General features: G+C 46.8%; 1 protein-coding gene across 1 annotated transcript in view; it reads left to right on the top strand.

Moving 5' to 3' along the window:
- Positions 1 to 14658, top strand: part of LOC116356398 (mucin-2-like) — a 52251-nt gene that overhangs the window by 23693 nt on the left and 13900 nt on the right. The window contains exons 5-10 of the mRNA XM_031802199.1: positions 186 to 1154; positions 2208 to 2897; positions 3470 to 4153; positions 4788 to 6458; positions 6585 to 8417; positions 11859 to 13799. Of these exons, the coding sequence (XP_031658059.1) occupies positions 186 to 1154; positions 2208 to 2897; positions 3470 to 4153; positions 4788 to 6458; positions 6585 to 8417; positions 11859 to 13799 (7788 nt within the window). The remainder of the gene's footprint in view (positions 1 to 185; positions 1155 to 2207; positions 2898 to 3469; positions 4154 to 4787; positions 6459 to 6584; positions 8418 to 11858; positions 13800 to 14658) is intronic.

The raw sequence follows: 14658 nt of genomic DNA on the forward strand, positions 1-14658 counted from the left end.
TTACAACTAACTCATGATGACAGGCACAGAACATAGTGAATGTTTTCATGAAGGTGTTTATCAGCAGAAAGGAGAACTGCTTTTTGTTTACTGATTATGTTGAACATGAAATCAGGTTAATAGATGATATTGAACCATGTAGTATCATGTTATTTGACCATCTTAACACTGTTGTTTTCCTTCAGGTGAAGGAGTGGCTGTGTTTGAACTGCCAGACGAAGAGAATAGAATCCCCAGGACCTCCCATGATGAAACCCAAACCTTCTCCCAACAACGGTTCTGCACCTCAGAGGACCACTGTCCCACCCAGCACACCCCAAAAGAAAGGCACTCCAACACCAGACTCCCCTCAGAGGAAACCTGCTACATCAGCAACACAGCCACCCAAGACAGAGGTTGCTAAAGCAGCAGACCCTCAGAAACCTGCCAGCTCAGCTCCTGCTCAGAAGACAATACAGGAGAACCGGAGAACATCAGGGCTTCAGAAACCACCAGAGCAGCCAGGCCAACCTGGGCTTAAGCAGAGTAATGCTTCCCCATCCACACAGCAGGAGCCTGGGAAGCCTCAGCAACAGCCTCCAAAAAGTGGAGCCTCTCCTGCCAAAGCTGTGCCACCAGAGGCCCAGCCCACCAAGCAGGAGTCAGGGGGCTTCTTCGACTTTGGTGTTCCTAAATCTCAGCCTGCCCCCTCAAAGCCTGAAGAGCCAGTGTCTGGGAAGATGTTTGGCTTTGGCTCCTCTATCTTCAGCTCTGCATCCACTTTGATCACCTCAGCTGTTCAGGATGAGCCCCGCTTCACACCCCCAGCTTCCCCCAAGGTGTCTGCACCGGTCCAGGCCTCTCCCAAGATGCCCCCTGCAAAGGAGATCAAACCACCTGCTGCTCAGAGAGCAGAGGAGAAGAAAGCAGAGCAACCCCAGCAGGCCACATTTCCCCTATCAGTACATGCCAACGTGGACAAACCCCCATCAGAGCCTCCAAAGGGAGCAGCATCCTCCCAACCAGCTCCCAAAGCAGGCCAATCTACCTGTCCACTCTGCAAGGTGGAACTCAACAAGGGCTCCAAGGACCCTCCCAACTACAACACCTGCACGGAATGCAAGAACACTGTCTGCAACCTTTGTGGATTTAACCCAATGCCAAACGTTTCTGAGGTAAAACAACCAGAATCACTTTATTACTGTGTAAATTAATTATGAGTGCTATATTTAGGCAATAAGGCATGGGGGGTGTGGTATATGGCCAATATACCACGGCTAAGGGCTGTTCTTACACACAACACAATGTGGAGTTCCTGGATACAGCCCTTAGCCGTTGTATTTTGGCCATATACCTCAAAACCCCAAGGTGCACCATTGCTATTATAGACCAGTTGCCAATGTAGTTAGAGCAGGTAAAGTAAATGTTTTGTCATACCCATGGTATAAGGTCTGATATACCACAGCTTTCAGGCAATCAGCATTCAGGGCTCGAACCACCCAGTTTATAATATTATTTAGACAAGGCTCTCTCTTTTATAGAAAAGTTCAGATAGATAAATAATCTCTCCACAAATCATCCATAGGAAAATCGTAGTCATTCTGAAATGAAATTGTTATCTGTCAGATTTGAAATGTCTATTCGTTTCCATCAATGTATTTCAGTTCCAGAAATAACTTTTAGACGTTGCACAGTTGTTCTATTCATTACTTGTGTAGTCTCTCCTCATACAAATATGGTAGGAAAAACCAGTGTGGTAAGGTTTTAGCCTGTATGAATAGTTTGGGATTTTAGTATATTTGCATTTACTGACAATTTCTGGCCTTTATAAAAGAGAGACAATGCAAAGTCTCATGTGAAGTCGTTATGACTATTTCATTTCCTGATTTGTTCTTGACCCATATTAATTCTACCAACAGTAGCATGGTACTAGACCTATAGTGAATAGAAGTGGAATTTTTAGATGGTTCCAATAGATCTCTTTTACAATGTGCTTGGTACCTATGCAATACACCAAATACTTAATTTGCAAGTCATGTTAAAGCTCAAAACAGCAAGAATGATGTATCACAGTGTGCTGGACAATTTATGTCCTAGAGAGTAAGGAAAGTGTCTGATGATATCACTGCAGAAACATTTGCTTGTGCCACTTTCCATCATGCGTAGAAAGAGCTGTATAAGAAATGTATCCAATTCTGTATTCCTCTTACAATGTGAAAATGTTTAAGGTGAAGGAGTGGCTGTGCCTGAACTGCCAGATGCAGAGAGCACTAGGAGGAATGGAAGATCCAGAACATCCCATGATGATACCCAAACCTTCACCCAACCAAGTCTCAGCTCCTGCTGCTCCTCGAAAGAAAGACACTCCAACATCATCTGGTCCCAATAAAGTAGCCACTTCACCAGCTTCACCCAAAAAGGAGCCACTGACTCGAACCTCTCAGCCTGTCCCCTCAAAACCTAAAGACTCTGTGTCTGGGAAGATGTTTGGCTTTGGCTCCTCCATCTTTAGCTCTGCATCCACGTTGATCACCTCAGCTGTTCAGGATGAGCCCCGCACCACACCGCCAGCTTCTCCCAAGGTGTCTACAACAGCCCATGCCTCTCCCAAGATGCCCCCTGCAAAGGAGATCAAACCACCTGCTGCTCAGAAATCAGAGGAGAAGAAAGCAGAGCAATCACAGCAGGTCAAGGTTCCCCCATCAGTACAGACCAAAGTGGACAAACCCCCATCAGCGCCTCCAAAGGGAGCAGCATCCTCCCAACCAGCTCCCAAAGCAGGCCAATCTACCTGTCCACTCTGCAAGGTGGAACTCAACAAGGGCTCCAAGGACCCTCCCAACTACAACACCTGCACAGAATGCAAGAACACTGTCTGCAACCTCTGTGGATTTAACCCCATGACACATGGATCAGAGGTAAGAGAACATGACAGTTCAAGTGCACTGCTTTTAGCAAGCAGATGTCCTGCTATCACTTATGGATGCAGCTTTTTAGAAGATTACAAAGTACAGCCTCATGTTCACTGATTTGTTTCTAAATGATGAAATCACAGTAGTCTGTTTTGATGATACACATTAGCTATTTATTCCACAGAACCAGCTTTGTAGAAAATACAAATTATGCAGGCTCTCTCATTTTGCCTGTGTTTACATAACAAAGTTATTTATTAAATGCAAAGCTGCAAGTATGTATAGGCTACTTTAACCAATCTATACCGGTCATAATTTGTATAGATTTTCACACAGATATTGTATTGACTTATTTTTTCCCCAAAAGCATACATGATTATATTTAAACTTTATATAGGCAACCTTAACGTAAGCTACCTTATGCAATGACTGGGTCCTGAAAAATATGCCAACTGTGTAACTTCCTATGTACATATTCAGCCATTTGTAAAGTTAGATTGGCATGAATTGAACTCCAATAGATACCAACAGGAAACCTGAGTATTCAGTATATATCTAACACATCCTTACTATTTCAGGTGAAGGAGTGGCTGTGTCTGAACTGCCAGATGCAGAGAGCTCTTGGAGGAATGGAACCCCCTGGAACTCCCATGATTAAACACTCGATCAGCAAAGTCTTGACACCTGTTGCTCCTCAAAAGAAGGACACTCTCACCCCTGCTGGTGTTCCAAAAGTGGTCACTTCACCAACCTCACTGAAAATGGAGCCAGTGACTCGAGCCTCTCAGCCTGTCCCCTCAAAGCCTGAAGACTCTGTGTCTGGGAAGATGTTTGGCTTTGGCTCCTCCATCTTCAGCTCTGCATCCATGTTGATCACCTCAGATGTTCAAGATGAGTCCCGCACCACACCGCCAGCTTCCCCCAAGGTTTCTGCAGCAGCCCAGGCCTCTCACAAGATGCCCCCTGCAAAGGAGACCAAACCACCTGCTGCTCAGAAAGCAGAGGAGAAGAAAGCAGAGCAACCCCAGCAGGCTAATGTCCCCCCATCAGTACATGCCAAAGTGGACAAACCCCCATCAGCGCCTCCAAAGGGAGCAGCATCCTCCCAACCAGCTCCCAAAGCAGGCCAATCTACCTGTCCACTCTGCAAGGTGGAACTCAACAAGGACTCCAAGGACCCTCCCAACTTCAACACCTGCACCGAATGCAAGAACACTGTCTGCAACCTCTGTGGATTTAACCCTATGCCACACGTTACCGAGGTTAGTGAAAATGCAAGTATTATACTAAGCAGGTAGTAATTTATGTAATTTATTTATTTTACCCCCTTTTTCATGGTATCCAATTGTTAGTAGTCGCTACATTTGTCTCATCGCTACAACTCCCATACGGGCTCAGGAGAGACGAAGGTCGAGAGCCATGCGTCCTCCGAAACACAACCCAACCAAGCCGCACTGCTTCTTAACACAGCGCGCATCCAACCCGGAAGCCAGCCGCACCAATGTGTCGGAGGAAACACTGTGCACCTAGCGACCTGGTCAGCGTGCACTGCGCCCGGCCCGCCACAGGAGTAGCTAGTGCGCGATGAGACAGGGATATCCCTACCGGCCAAACCCTCCCTAACCCGGACAATGCTCGGCCAATTATGCGTCGCCCCGTGGACCTCCCGGTTGCGACAGGTTGCGACAGAGCCTGGGCTCGAACCCAGAGTCTTTGTTGGCAAAGCCAGCACTGCGAAGCAGTACCTTAGACTACCGCGCCACCCGGGAGGCCTTATTTCTGTGCATTTTTGTTTAAATATTTTCAGATATATGCATTGGGCATACGGCCTGTCATTTTCAGTTTTATTATTATATTATATTGTTTAAAAAAATATATACTCTTACTTTTTTCCAGGTGAAGGAATGGCTGTGTCTGAACTGCCAGATGCAGAGAGCACTTGGAGGAATGGAACCCCCAGGACCTCCCATGATGAAACCCCAACCCTTGCCCAGCAAGGTCTCTACACCTGTTGCTCTTCAAAAGGAGGATGCTGCATCTGCTGAATTTCAAAAGGAAAAGGAGACTACCATAACTGCTGCAGATCAGCCGAAGGTCACCCCCACACTCCAAAAAGAGGAGACAACCACACTTGCTGCACCACAAAAGGAGGCTCGATTGCCAGCCTCCTCCAAAATGTCACCACAAAATAAAAATAATCCTGCACCACCAGGTGTGTCCCTTGTGAATGAGGTCCCGATCCCAGCTTTACCTGTCAATAAGACTTCTGCCTTGCTCATCAAGGAGGCACCAACACCTGCCTCAGATCTCACCAAGGAGGAACCAACTCCTGCCTACCCTCTCATCAAGAAGGCACAAACTCCTGCCTCCCCTATCATCAAGGAGGCACAAACTCCTGCCTCAGCTCTCATCAAGGAGGAACAAACTCCTGCCTCTCCTCTCATCAAGGAGGCACCGACTCCTTTTTTACCATTCAAGGAGGTCCGTGCTTCACCTCTCAACAAGGAGGCACCATCAACAGCCTCACCAGCCTCACCCCAAAAGAAGAAGGAACCTCAACTGCCAGGGTCACCAGACAGAAAGGTGTCCCCAAAACCAGATTCAATGCGAGATAAAGAGGCTGATCCATCTGGTTTACCTCTGAAGAATGAAGCCCCACCTTTGGGAGCAGAAGAAACTAAAGAGGTCCAAGCTCCAGCTGCAATACAGAGCAATGAGGCCCCCATTCCAAGTTCATCCAAAACAAAAGACACTCCAACAGTTCACACCCCACTTAAAAACGAGACTTCATCTATTGAGATCTCAATTGAAAACCAGAAACATGCAATTGTTCAAAAGTCAGTGGAGCAATCAGCGACACCTACAACCAAGCTGAACGAGACTGTTCAACCTTTACAGCAGCCAGAAAATCAAATGCCTGCGTGGGAACAGCTGGCTACACAGCCCCTGCCACAAGTACAGCCTCAGGAAACTCCAGAGCCAGACCCTAAAATCACTTCCCCAAAGCAGGAGCCTGGGAAACCAGCCAATCCAGCACCTGCTCAGAAGTCACCACAGATGCCAAGAACATCAGAACTTAAGACACAACCACAACAGCCCAGACTTCCTGGGCGTAGACAGAGTAGTGTCATCTTAGCAACACAGCAACCTCCCAAGCAGGAATCCGGAGGCTTATTTGGCTTTGGTGGTCCCAAATCTCAGTCTACCCCTTCAAAACCTGAAGAATCAGCTTCTCCCAAGGTGTCTGCACCAGCCTCTCCCAAGATGCCACCTACAAAGGAGACAAAACCACTTGCTGTTCAGAATGCAGAAAAGAAAGCAGAGCAACCCCAGCATGCCAAGGTCCCCACATCAGTACAGGCCAAAGTGGACAAACCCCAATCAGAAGCTCAAAAGGGAGCAGCATCCTCCCAACCAGCTCCCAAAGCACACCAGTCCACTTGCCCACTCTGCAAGGTGGAACTCAACATGGGATCCAAGGACCCTTCCAACTACAACACCTGCACTGAATGCAAGAACACTGTTTGCAACGTCTGTGGATTCAACCCCATGCCGAATGTTACAGAGGTAAGAACGTGATTGGTTTCTTACTCTTGATAAAAAGCATGATTAAGAGCTTTTTTTTTTACTAAGTGTCAAATGTATGGCCACTGAGTATATGATATGAATTTTAACAGTATGTTTTTCTTTCAGTTGAATGAGTGGCTTTGTCTGAACTGTCAGATGCAGAGAGCACTAGGAGGAATGGAATCTCCTGGACCTCCCATGATGAAACCCTCGCCAAGCAAAGTCTCCACATCTGCTGCTTCTCAAAAATACACTGTCGGACCTGTTACAACTCGAAATGAGACTCCCACACCAGCTGGTCAACAAAAAGTGGCTCCTACACCAGCCTCACCCAGAAAAGAGCCAGTGACTTCAGCCTCTCAACCCGCTCCCTCAAAGCTGAAAGAGTCAGTGTCTGGGAAGATGTTTGGCTTTGGTTCCTCCATCTTCACCTCTGCATCCACTTTCATCACCTCAACTGTTCAGGATGAGCCCCGCACCACACCGCCAGCTTCTCCCAAGTTTGCTATACCTGTTGGACCTAAACAGAAGGAGACTCCCAGACCTGCTGGTCTCAAACAAGTGGGCCATAAAACAGCCTCACCCAAAAAGGTGTCAATGACTCCTGCTTCAGAGAAAGACAACAAGACCCTAGCACCAGGCTCACCACAGAAGGAGGCATCTCCAGCAATGGCTTCACAGCAGGACCAGAAGCCAGTGGGCAAACCAACTACAACCCTTGTCCAAAAACCTATACAGCAGAAGACTCCACAACAACAAGGCCAGCCTCCTCTGCCCCTAGCAGAGCCTTCGAAGCCTCAGCAACAGCTTCCAAAAGGTGGAGCCTCTAATGCCATACCTGTACCACCACCACAGGCCCAACCCCCCAAGCAGGAGTCAGGAGGCTTCTTTGGCTTTGGTGGTTCTAAATCTCAGCCTGCTCAGTCAAAGCCTGAAGACTCAGTGTCTGGGAAGATGCTTGGCTTTGGCTCCTCTATCTTCAGCTCTGCATCCACTTTGATCACCTCAGCTGTTCAGGATGAGCACCGCACCACACCTCCAGCTTCCCCCAGGGTGTCTATGACTCCTGCTTCAGTGAAAGAGACCCCAGCAGCAGGCTCATCACAGAAGAAGGAGGTATCCCCGACAGTGGTTTGCCAGCAGGACCAGAAGCCAGTGGACAGACTGACGCCAACACTTGTCCAACAACCTCCACAACAGAAGACTCTACAACAACAAGGACAGCCTCCACAGCCCTCAGCAGAGGCACCAAAATCAGAGCATGATATATCAATAGTTGAAGCTGCTGCAGCAGCAGACACTCAAAATCCGGCAAGCCCAGTGCCTGCTCAGAAGGCTCCACTGGAGAACCGGAGAACATCAGAACCTCATAAACCACCACAGCAGCCCAGCCCTGGGCGTAGGGAGAGTAGTGCCTTCCCAGCCACAAAGCAACCCCCCAAGCAGGAATCAGGAGGCTTATTTGGCTTTGGAGGTCCCAAATCTCAGTCTGCCTCCTCAAAGCCTGAAGAGTCAGTGTCTGGGAAGATGTTTGGCTTTGGCTCGTCCATCTTCAGCTCTGCCTCCACTTTGATAACATCAGTTGTTCAGGACGAGCCCCGGACCACACCGCCAGCTTCCCCCAAGATGTCTGCACTGGCCCAGACCTCCCCCAAGATGCCCCCTGCAAAGGAGATCAAACTACCTGCTGCTCAGAAAGCAGAGGAGAAGAAAGCAGCGCATCCCCAGAAGGCCAATGTCCCCCCATCAGTACATGCCAAAGTGGACAAACCCCCATCAGCTCCTCCAAAGGGAGCAGCATCCTCCCAACCAGCACCCAAAGCAGGCCAATCTACCTGTCCACTCTGCAAGGTGGAACTCAACAAGGGCTCCAAGGACCCTCCCAACTACAACACCTGCACAGAATGCAAGAACACTGTCTGCAACCTCTGTGGATTTAACCCCATGCCACATGAAACAGTAAGTAAATAGTATATGTTTCATCAAAGTAGTTAGGCTACTCTAAAATAACTGTTGTGCTTTTTTTTAGAACAATTGGTTAATGATAGTAACTATACATATACAATGTTTATAGTCGCCAGTCTTGTCTTTCATGGGATGTGTAAGAAAGGATAACAAGATGCTTTGATGGAGTTCTTGTTATTAATATTGTCTTTCCTCAAAAAATATCTAATGTTGGTTTATGATCTTCCTGAAAACCAATTGTAATCTGACAGCATTATCTTTGAGTATCTTGGCAAGGTTTTGACATTCATGTTCATCTGCTACTGATCACATTTGACATATTGTTCGGTGCATGACTTTTGTCTGAAGGGGTTTGGAGTACATCGTGGCTCCCATATTCTACAGAATGTAGATGTAACATTCACCGAAACGCATCGGCCCCTGATTCCATGCTCAAGATGCAAGTGCATCAGTCCACGGATCCCAAACCAATCCAAATGTAGCATGCATCGTTCAAAAAATAGGTTCTAAAGTTATGAATTCATGGTTCACGAGTATTTTTTGCTCATATTACATTCTTTCTACCGTCGGAAAATATCTCTTATCTTGTAACAACTGATGCGTCCTCTCTTGTTCAGTGTCGAACTGCATGTAAGTGTGTTGACAGTCATTGATCGACAAGTAAATTTGCATGCCAAACAACCCCAGGCAATGTTAGTAGCCTATTTAAACTGCACACTCTACCCAGCTTTGTTTTGGTTGTTTTACTTTAAACAATCAGTATGGTCATTTTTAGATTTAAACTCAGCAAAAACAGAAACGTCCCTTTTTCAGGACCCTGTCTTTCAAAGATAATTTGTAAAAATCCAAATAACTTCACAGATCTTCATTGTAAAGGGTTTGAACACTGTTTCCCATGCTTGTTCAATGAACCATGAACAATTTATGAACATGCACCTGTGGAACGGTCGTTAATACACTAACAGCTTACAGGCGGTAGGCAATCAAGGTCACCATTATAAAAACTTAGGACACTAAGAGGCCTTTCTACTGACTCTGAAAAACCTCAAAAGAAAGATGCCCAGGGTCCCTGCTCATCTGCGTGAACGTGCCTTAGGCATGCTGCAAGGAGGCATGAGGACTGCAGATGTGGCCAGGGCAATAAATTGCAATGTCCGTACTGTGAGACGCCTAAGACAGTGCTACAGGGAGACAGGACGGAGAGCTGATCATCCTCGCAGTGGCATACCATGTGTAGCAACACCTGCGCAGGATCGGTATATCCTAACATCACACCTGAGGGGCAAGTACAGGATGGCAACAACAACTGCCCGAGTTACACCAGGAACGCACAATCCCTCCGTCAGCGCTCTGACAGTCCTCAATATTCTGAGAGAGGCTGGACTGAGGGCTTGTAGGCGTTTTGTAAGGCAGTTCCTCACCAGACATCATCGGCAACGACGTTGCCTATGGGCACAAACCCAGCGTCGCTGGACCAGACAGGACTGGCAAAAAGTGGTCTTCACTGACGAGTGGCAGTTTTGTCTTACCAGGGGTGATGGTCGGATTTGCGTTTATCGTCGAAGGAACGAGCGTTACACCAAGGCCCGTACTCTGGAGCGGGATCGATTTGGAGGTGAAGGGTCCGTCATGGTTTGGGGCAGTGTGTCACAGCATGATCGGACTGAGCTTGTTGTCATTGCAGGCAATCTCAACGCTGTGCGTTACAGGGAAGACATCCTCCTCCCTCATGTGGTACCCTTCCTGCAGGCTCATCCTGACATGACCCTCCAGCATGACAATGCCTCCAGCCATACTGCTCGTTCTATGCATGATTTCCTGCAAGACAGGAATGTCAGTGTTCTGCCATGGCCAGGAAAGATCCTGGATCTCAATCCCATTGAGCACGTCTGGGAACTGTTGGATCGGAGGGTGAGGGCTAGGGCCATTCCCCCCAGTAATGTCCGGGAACATGCAGGTGCCTTGGTGGAAGAGTGGGGTAACATCTCACAGCAAGAATGGGCAAATCTGGTGCAGTCCATGAGGAGGAGATGCACTGCCGTACTTAATGCAGCTGGTGGCCACACCAGACACTGACTGTTACTATTGATTTTGACCCCCCCTTTTGACCCCCCCGTGCTTCTACACCTGCATTGCTTGCTGTTTGGGGTTTTAGGCTGGGTTTCTGTACAGCACTTTGAGATATCAGCTGATGTACGAAGGGCTATATAAATAAATTTGATTTGATTTGAAATTTGATTTGATTTGATTTGTTCAGGGACACATTATTCCATTTCTGTTAGTCACATGTCTGTGGAACTTGTTCAGTTTATGTCTCAGTTGTTGATTCTTGTTATGTACATACAAATATTTACACATGTTAACTTTGCTGAATATCAACGCAGTTGACAGAGAGGACGTTTCTTTTTTTGCTGAGTTTACATGGTAAAGTTGATAATTTCATAACGAGGCCACCAATCCCTTTTGCAAGACATGCCCTTAGCGTGAGGAGAAGCTCACTCAGTAAAAACTTCCAAAATGGTCAAAACCAACTGGTTTTGAGATGGGGGTGAAATCCATAGTTGTGCTACATATTCATTGGCTTTGCCACAGCAATTATTTTTTTACAGTCAATATTAATACATGACTAGCTCAAACACTTGATCTGCAATAATTCCAAGTTAATCAGTGGGTGATGTTGATTTCAGAACCAAAGTGGAGGGACAAAAAACATATGCTTCATTGCCCTGCTGATAGTGGTAGTGGGGTGGTATATGCCTAGGCTCCCTATGGCTCAGGTCAGATGCCTTCATAGTACATAGAACATACATATACAGAATTTAAAAACACTCGCACGCACACACACACACACATACTCTCCCTCACACACACACACACACACACACACACACACACGGAAAGAGAGGAGTCTGCTTCGACATATCCAGCTCAGAGAGGCCCAGCTCTCCATCAGCAGACAATTTGAATTTAGAATTTAAAATGAATGTGTGTATGCAACAATTGTTAACTCATTGAGTCTTTTCCAGCGAACCCAATTGCATCAAATTGTTTCAAACTAAATTGTATCTCATCGGAGCCCATGTGTCTAGCTAGATACGTATCGAATCGTCTTGAAAGGGAAATATTCACATCCTGAGAATATGCATCAAGCTTTAAAATTAGGTTCACAAACAATGAGAGGAAAAACCATGAGGATTTTAGGTCTATGAAGACACTCTATATAGATGTTGTGATCTAATTAGAGATCTTAAGGAATTGTATTAATACGCTGGGATATAGTTATTCAATTTTTTTAGCATCTTTAGAATTAGAGCATAAGACAGTTGTTTTGTATGTTTGTCACAGGTAGTATGCAGTATTTAAATAGCAACTAAGATGAGATATATTATTATTATTTTTAGTTATTTTTTTATCAACACTGTTCTTTTTTTTCAGGTAAAGGAATGGCTCTGTCTGACCTGCCAGATGCAGAGAGCACTTGGAGCAGTGGAACCCCCAGGACCTCCCATGATGAAATCCCAACCGTTGCCCAGCATAGTCTCTACACCTGTTGCACTTCAAAAGGAGAATGTCACACCTGCTGCATCTCCAAAGCCGACTCCAGCTCCAGCTAAACCCCAGAAGGAGGAGATCCCAGTACCTGCGGCTGGCCAACAAGAGATCACTCCACCCACTGTACCTCAGGAGACACCAATTCCCGCTGGAACCCCAGCACCAAATGCAGACAAAAAGGAGGAGACCCCACCAGTAGGATCCTCACAACATAAACAAGCTTCACCTGCTCTGGCTGAGAAGGAGAATCAAGAACCTATAATTGTACAGAAACCAGTGGACCAACCAATTCCAGCAACACCCAAAACCAGTGGAGCTGCTACACCTGTACAGCAGCCAGAAAAGCAAACTCCTCCACTGCAACAGCCTGCTTCAAAGGCATCACAGCAAGTACAGCCCCAGCAAGCTCCAAAGCCAGACCTCGAAACTGCTCCCCTAAAGGAGCCAATGACTCCTGCTTCAGAGAAAGAGAAGAAGAACCCAGCACCAGGGTCACCACAGAAGGAATTATCTCCAGCAGTGGCTTCACAGCAGGAAAAAACGCCAGTGGACAAATCAACTCCAACCCCTGTCCAACATCCTCCACACCAAGAGACTCCACAACAACAAGAGCAACAACGTCAGCCTCTAACAGCGACACCGAAAGGAGAGCCTGGGAAGCCTCAACAACAGCTTCCAAAAGGTGGAGCCTCTTATGCAAAATCTGTACCACCACCACAGGCCCAGCCCCCCAAGCAGGAGTCAGGAGGCTTCTTTGGCTTTGGTGGTGCTAAATCTCAGCCTGCTCAGTCAAAGCCTGAAGACTCAGTGTCTGGGAAGATGCTTGGCTTTGGCTCCTCTATCTTCAGCTCTGCATCCACTTTGATCACCTCAGCTGTTCAGGATGAGCACCGCACCACACCTCCAGCTTCCCCCAAGGTGTCTATGACTCCTGCTTCAGTGAAAGAGACCCCAGCAGCAGGCTCGTCACAGAAGAAGGAGGTATCCCCGACAGTGGTTTGCCAGCAGGACCAGAAGCCAGTGGACAGACCGACTCCAACACTTGTCCAACAACCTCCACAACAGAAGACTCTACAACAACAAGGACAGCCTCCGCAGCCCTCAGCAGAGGCACCAAAATCAGAGCCTGATATATCAATAGTTGAAGCTGCTACAGCAGCAGACACTCAAAATCCGGCAAGCCCAGTGCCTGCTCAGAAGGCTCCACTGGAGAACCGGAGAACATCAGAACCTCATAAACCACCACAGCAGCCCAGCCCTGGGCGTAGGGAGAGTAGTGCCTTCCCAGCCACAAAGCAACCCCCCAAGCAGGAATCAGGAGGCTTATTTGGCTTTGGAGGTCCCAAATCTCAGTCTGCCTCCTCAAAGCCTGAAGAGTCAGTGTCTGGGAAGATGTTTGGCTTTGGCTCGTCCATCTTCAGCTCTGCCTCCACTTTGATAACATCAGTTGTTCAGGACGAGCCCCGGACCACACCGCCAGCTTCCCCCAAGATGTCTGCACTGGCCCAGACCTCCCCCAAGATGCCCCCTGCAAAGGAGACCAAACTACCTGCTGCTCAGAAAGCAGAGGAGAAGAAAGCAGCGCATCCCCAGAAGGCCAATGTCCCCCCATCAGTACATGCCAAAGTGGACAAACCCCCATCAGCTCCTCCAAAGGGAGCAGCATCCTCCCAACCAGCACCCAAAGCAGGCCAATCTACCTGTCCACTCTGCAAGGTGGAACTCAACAAGGGCTCCAAGGACCCTCCCAACTACAACACCTGCACAGAATGCAAGAACACTGTCTGCAACCTCTGTGGATTTAACCCCATGCCACATGAAACAGTAAGTAAATAGTATATGTTTCATCAAAGTAGTTAGGCTACTCTAAAATAACTGTTGTGCTTTTTTTTAGAACAATTGGTTAATGATAGTAACTATACATATACAATGTTTATAGTCGCCAGTCTTGTCTTTCATGGGATGTGTAAGAAAGGATAACAAGATGCTTTGATGGAGTTCTTGTTATTAATATTGTCTTTCCTCAAAAAATATCTAATGTTGGTTTATGATCTTCCTGAAAACCAATTGTAATCTGACAGCATTATCTTTGAGTATCTTGGCAAGGTTTTGACATTCATGTTCATCTGCTACTGATCACATTTGACATATTGTTCGGTGCATGACTTTTGTCTGAAGGGGTTTGGAGTACATCGTGGCTCCCATATTCTACAGAATGTAGATGTAACATTCACCGAAACGCATCGGCCCCTGATTCCATGCTCAAGATGCAAGTGCATCAGTCCACGGATCCCAAACCAATCCAAATGTAGCATGCATCGTTCAAAAAATAGGTTCTAAAGTTATGAATTCATGGTTCACGAGTATTTTTTGCTCATATTACATTCTTTCTACCGTCGGAAAATATCTCTTATCTTGTAACAACTGATGCGTCCTCTCTTGTTCAGTGTCGAACTGCATGTAAGTGTGTTGACAGTCATTGATCGACAAGTAAATTTGCATGCCAAACAACCCCAGGCAATGTTAGTAGCCTATTTAAACTGCACACTCTACCCAGCTTTGTTTTGGTTGTTTTACTTTAAACAATCAGTATGGTCATTTTTAGATTTAAACTCAGCAAAAACAGAAACGTCCCTTTTTCAGGACCCTGTCTTTCAAAGATAATTAGTAAAAATCCAAATAA

This window comes from Oncorhynchus kisutch, linkage group LG22 (assembly GCF_002021735.2).
Source record: "Oncorhynchus kisutch isolate 150728-3 linkage group LG22, Okis_V2, whole genome shotgun sequence".
Classification (NCBI taxonomy): domain Eukaryota; kingdom Metazoa; phylum Chordata; class Actinopteri; order Salmoniformes; family Salmonidae; genus Oncorhynchus; species Oncorhynchus kisutch.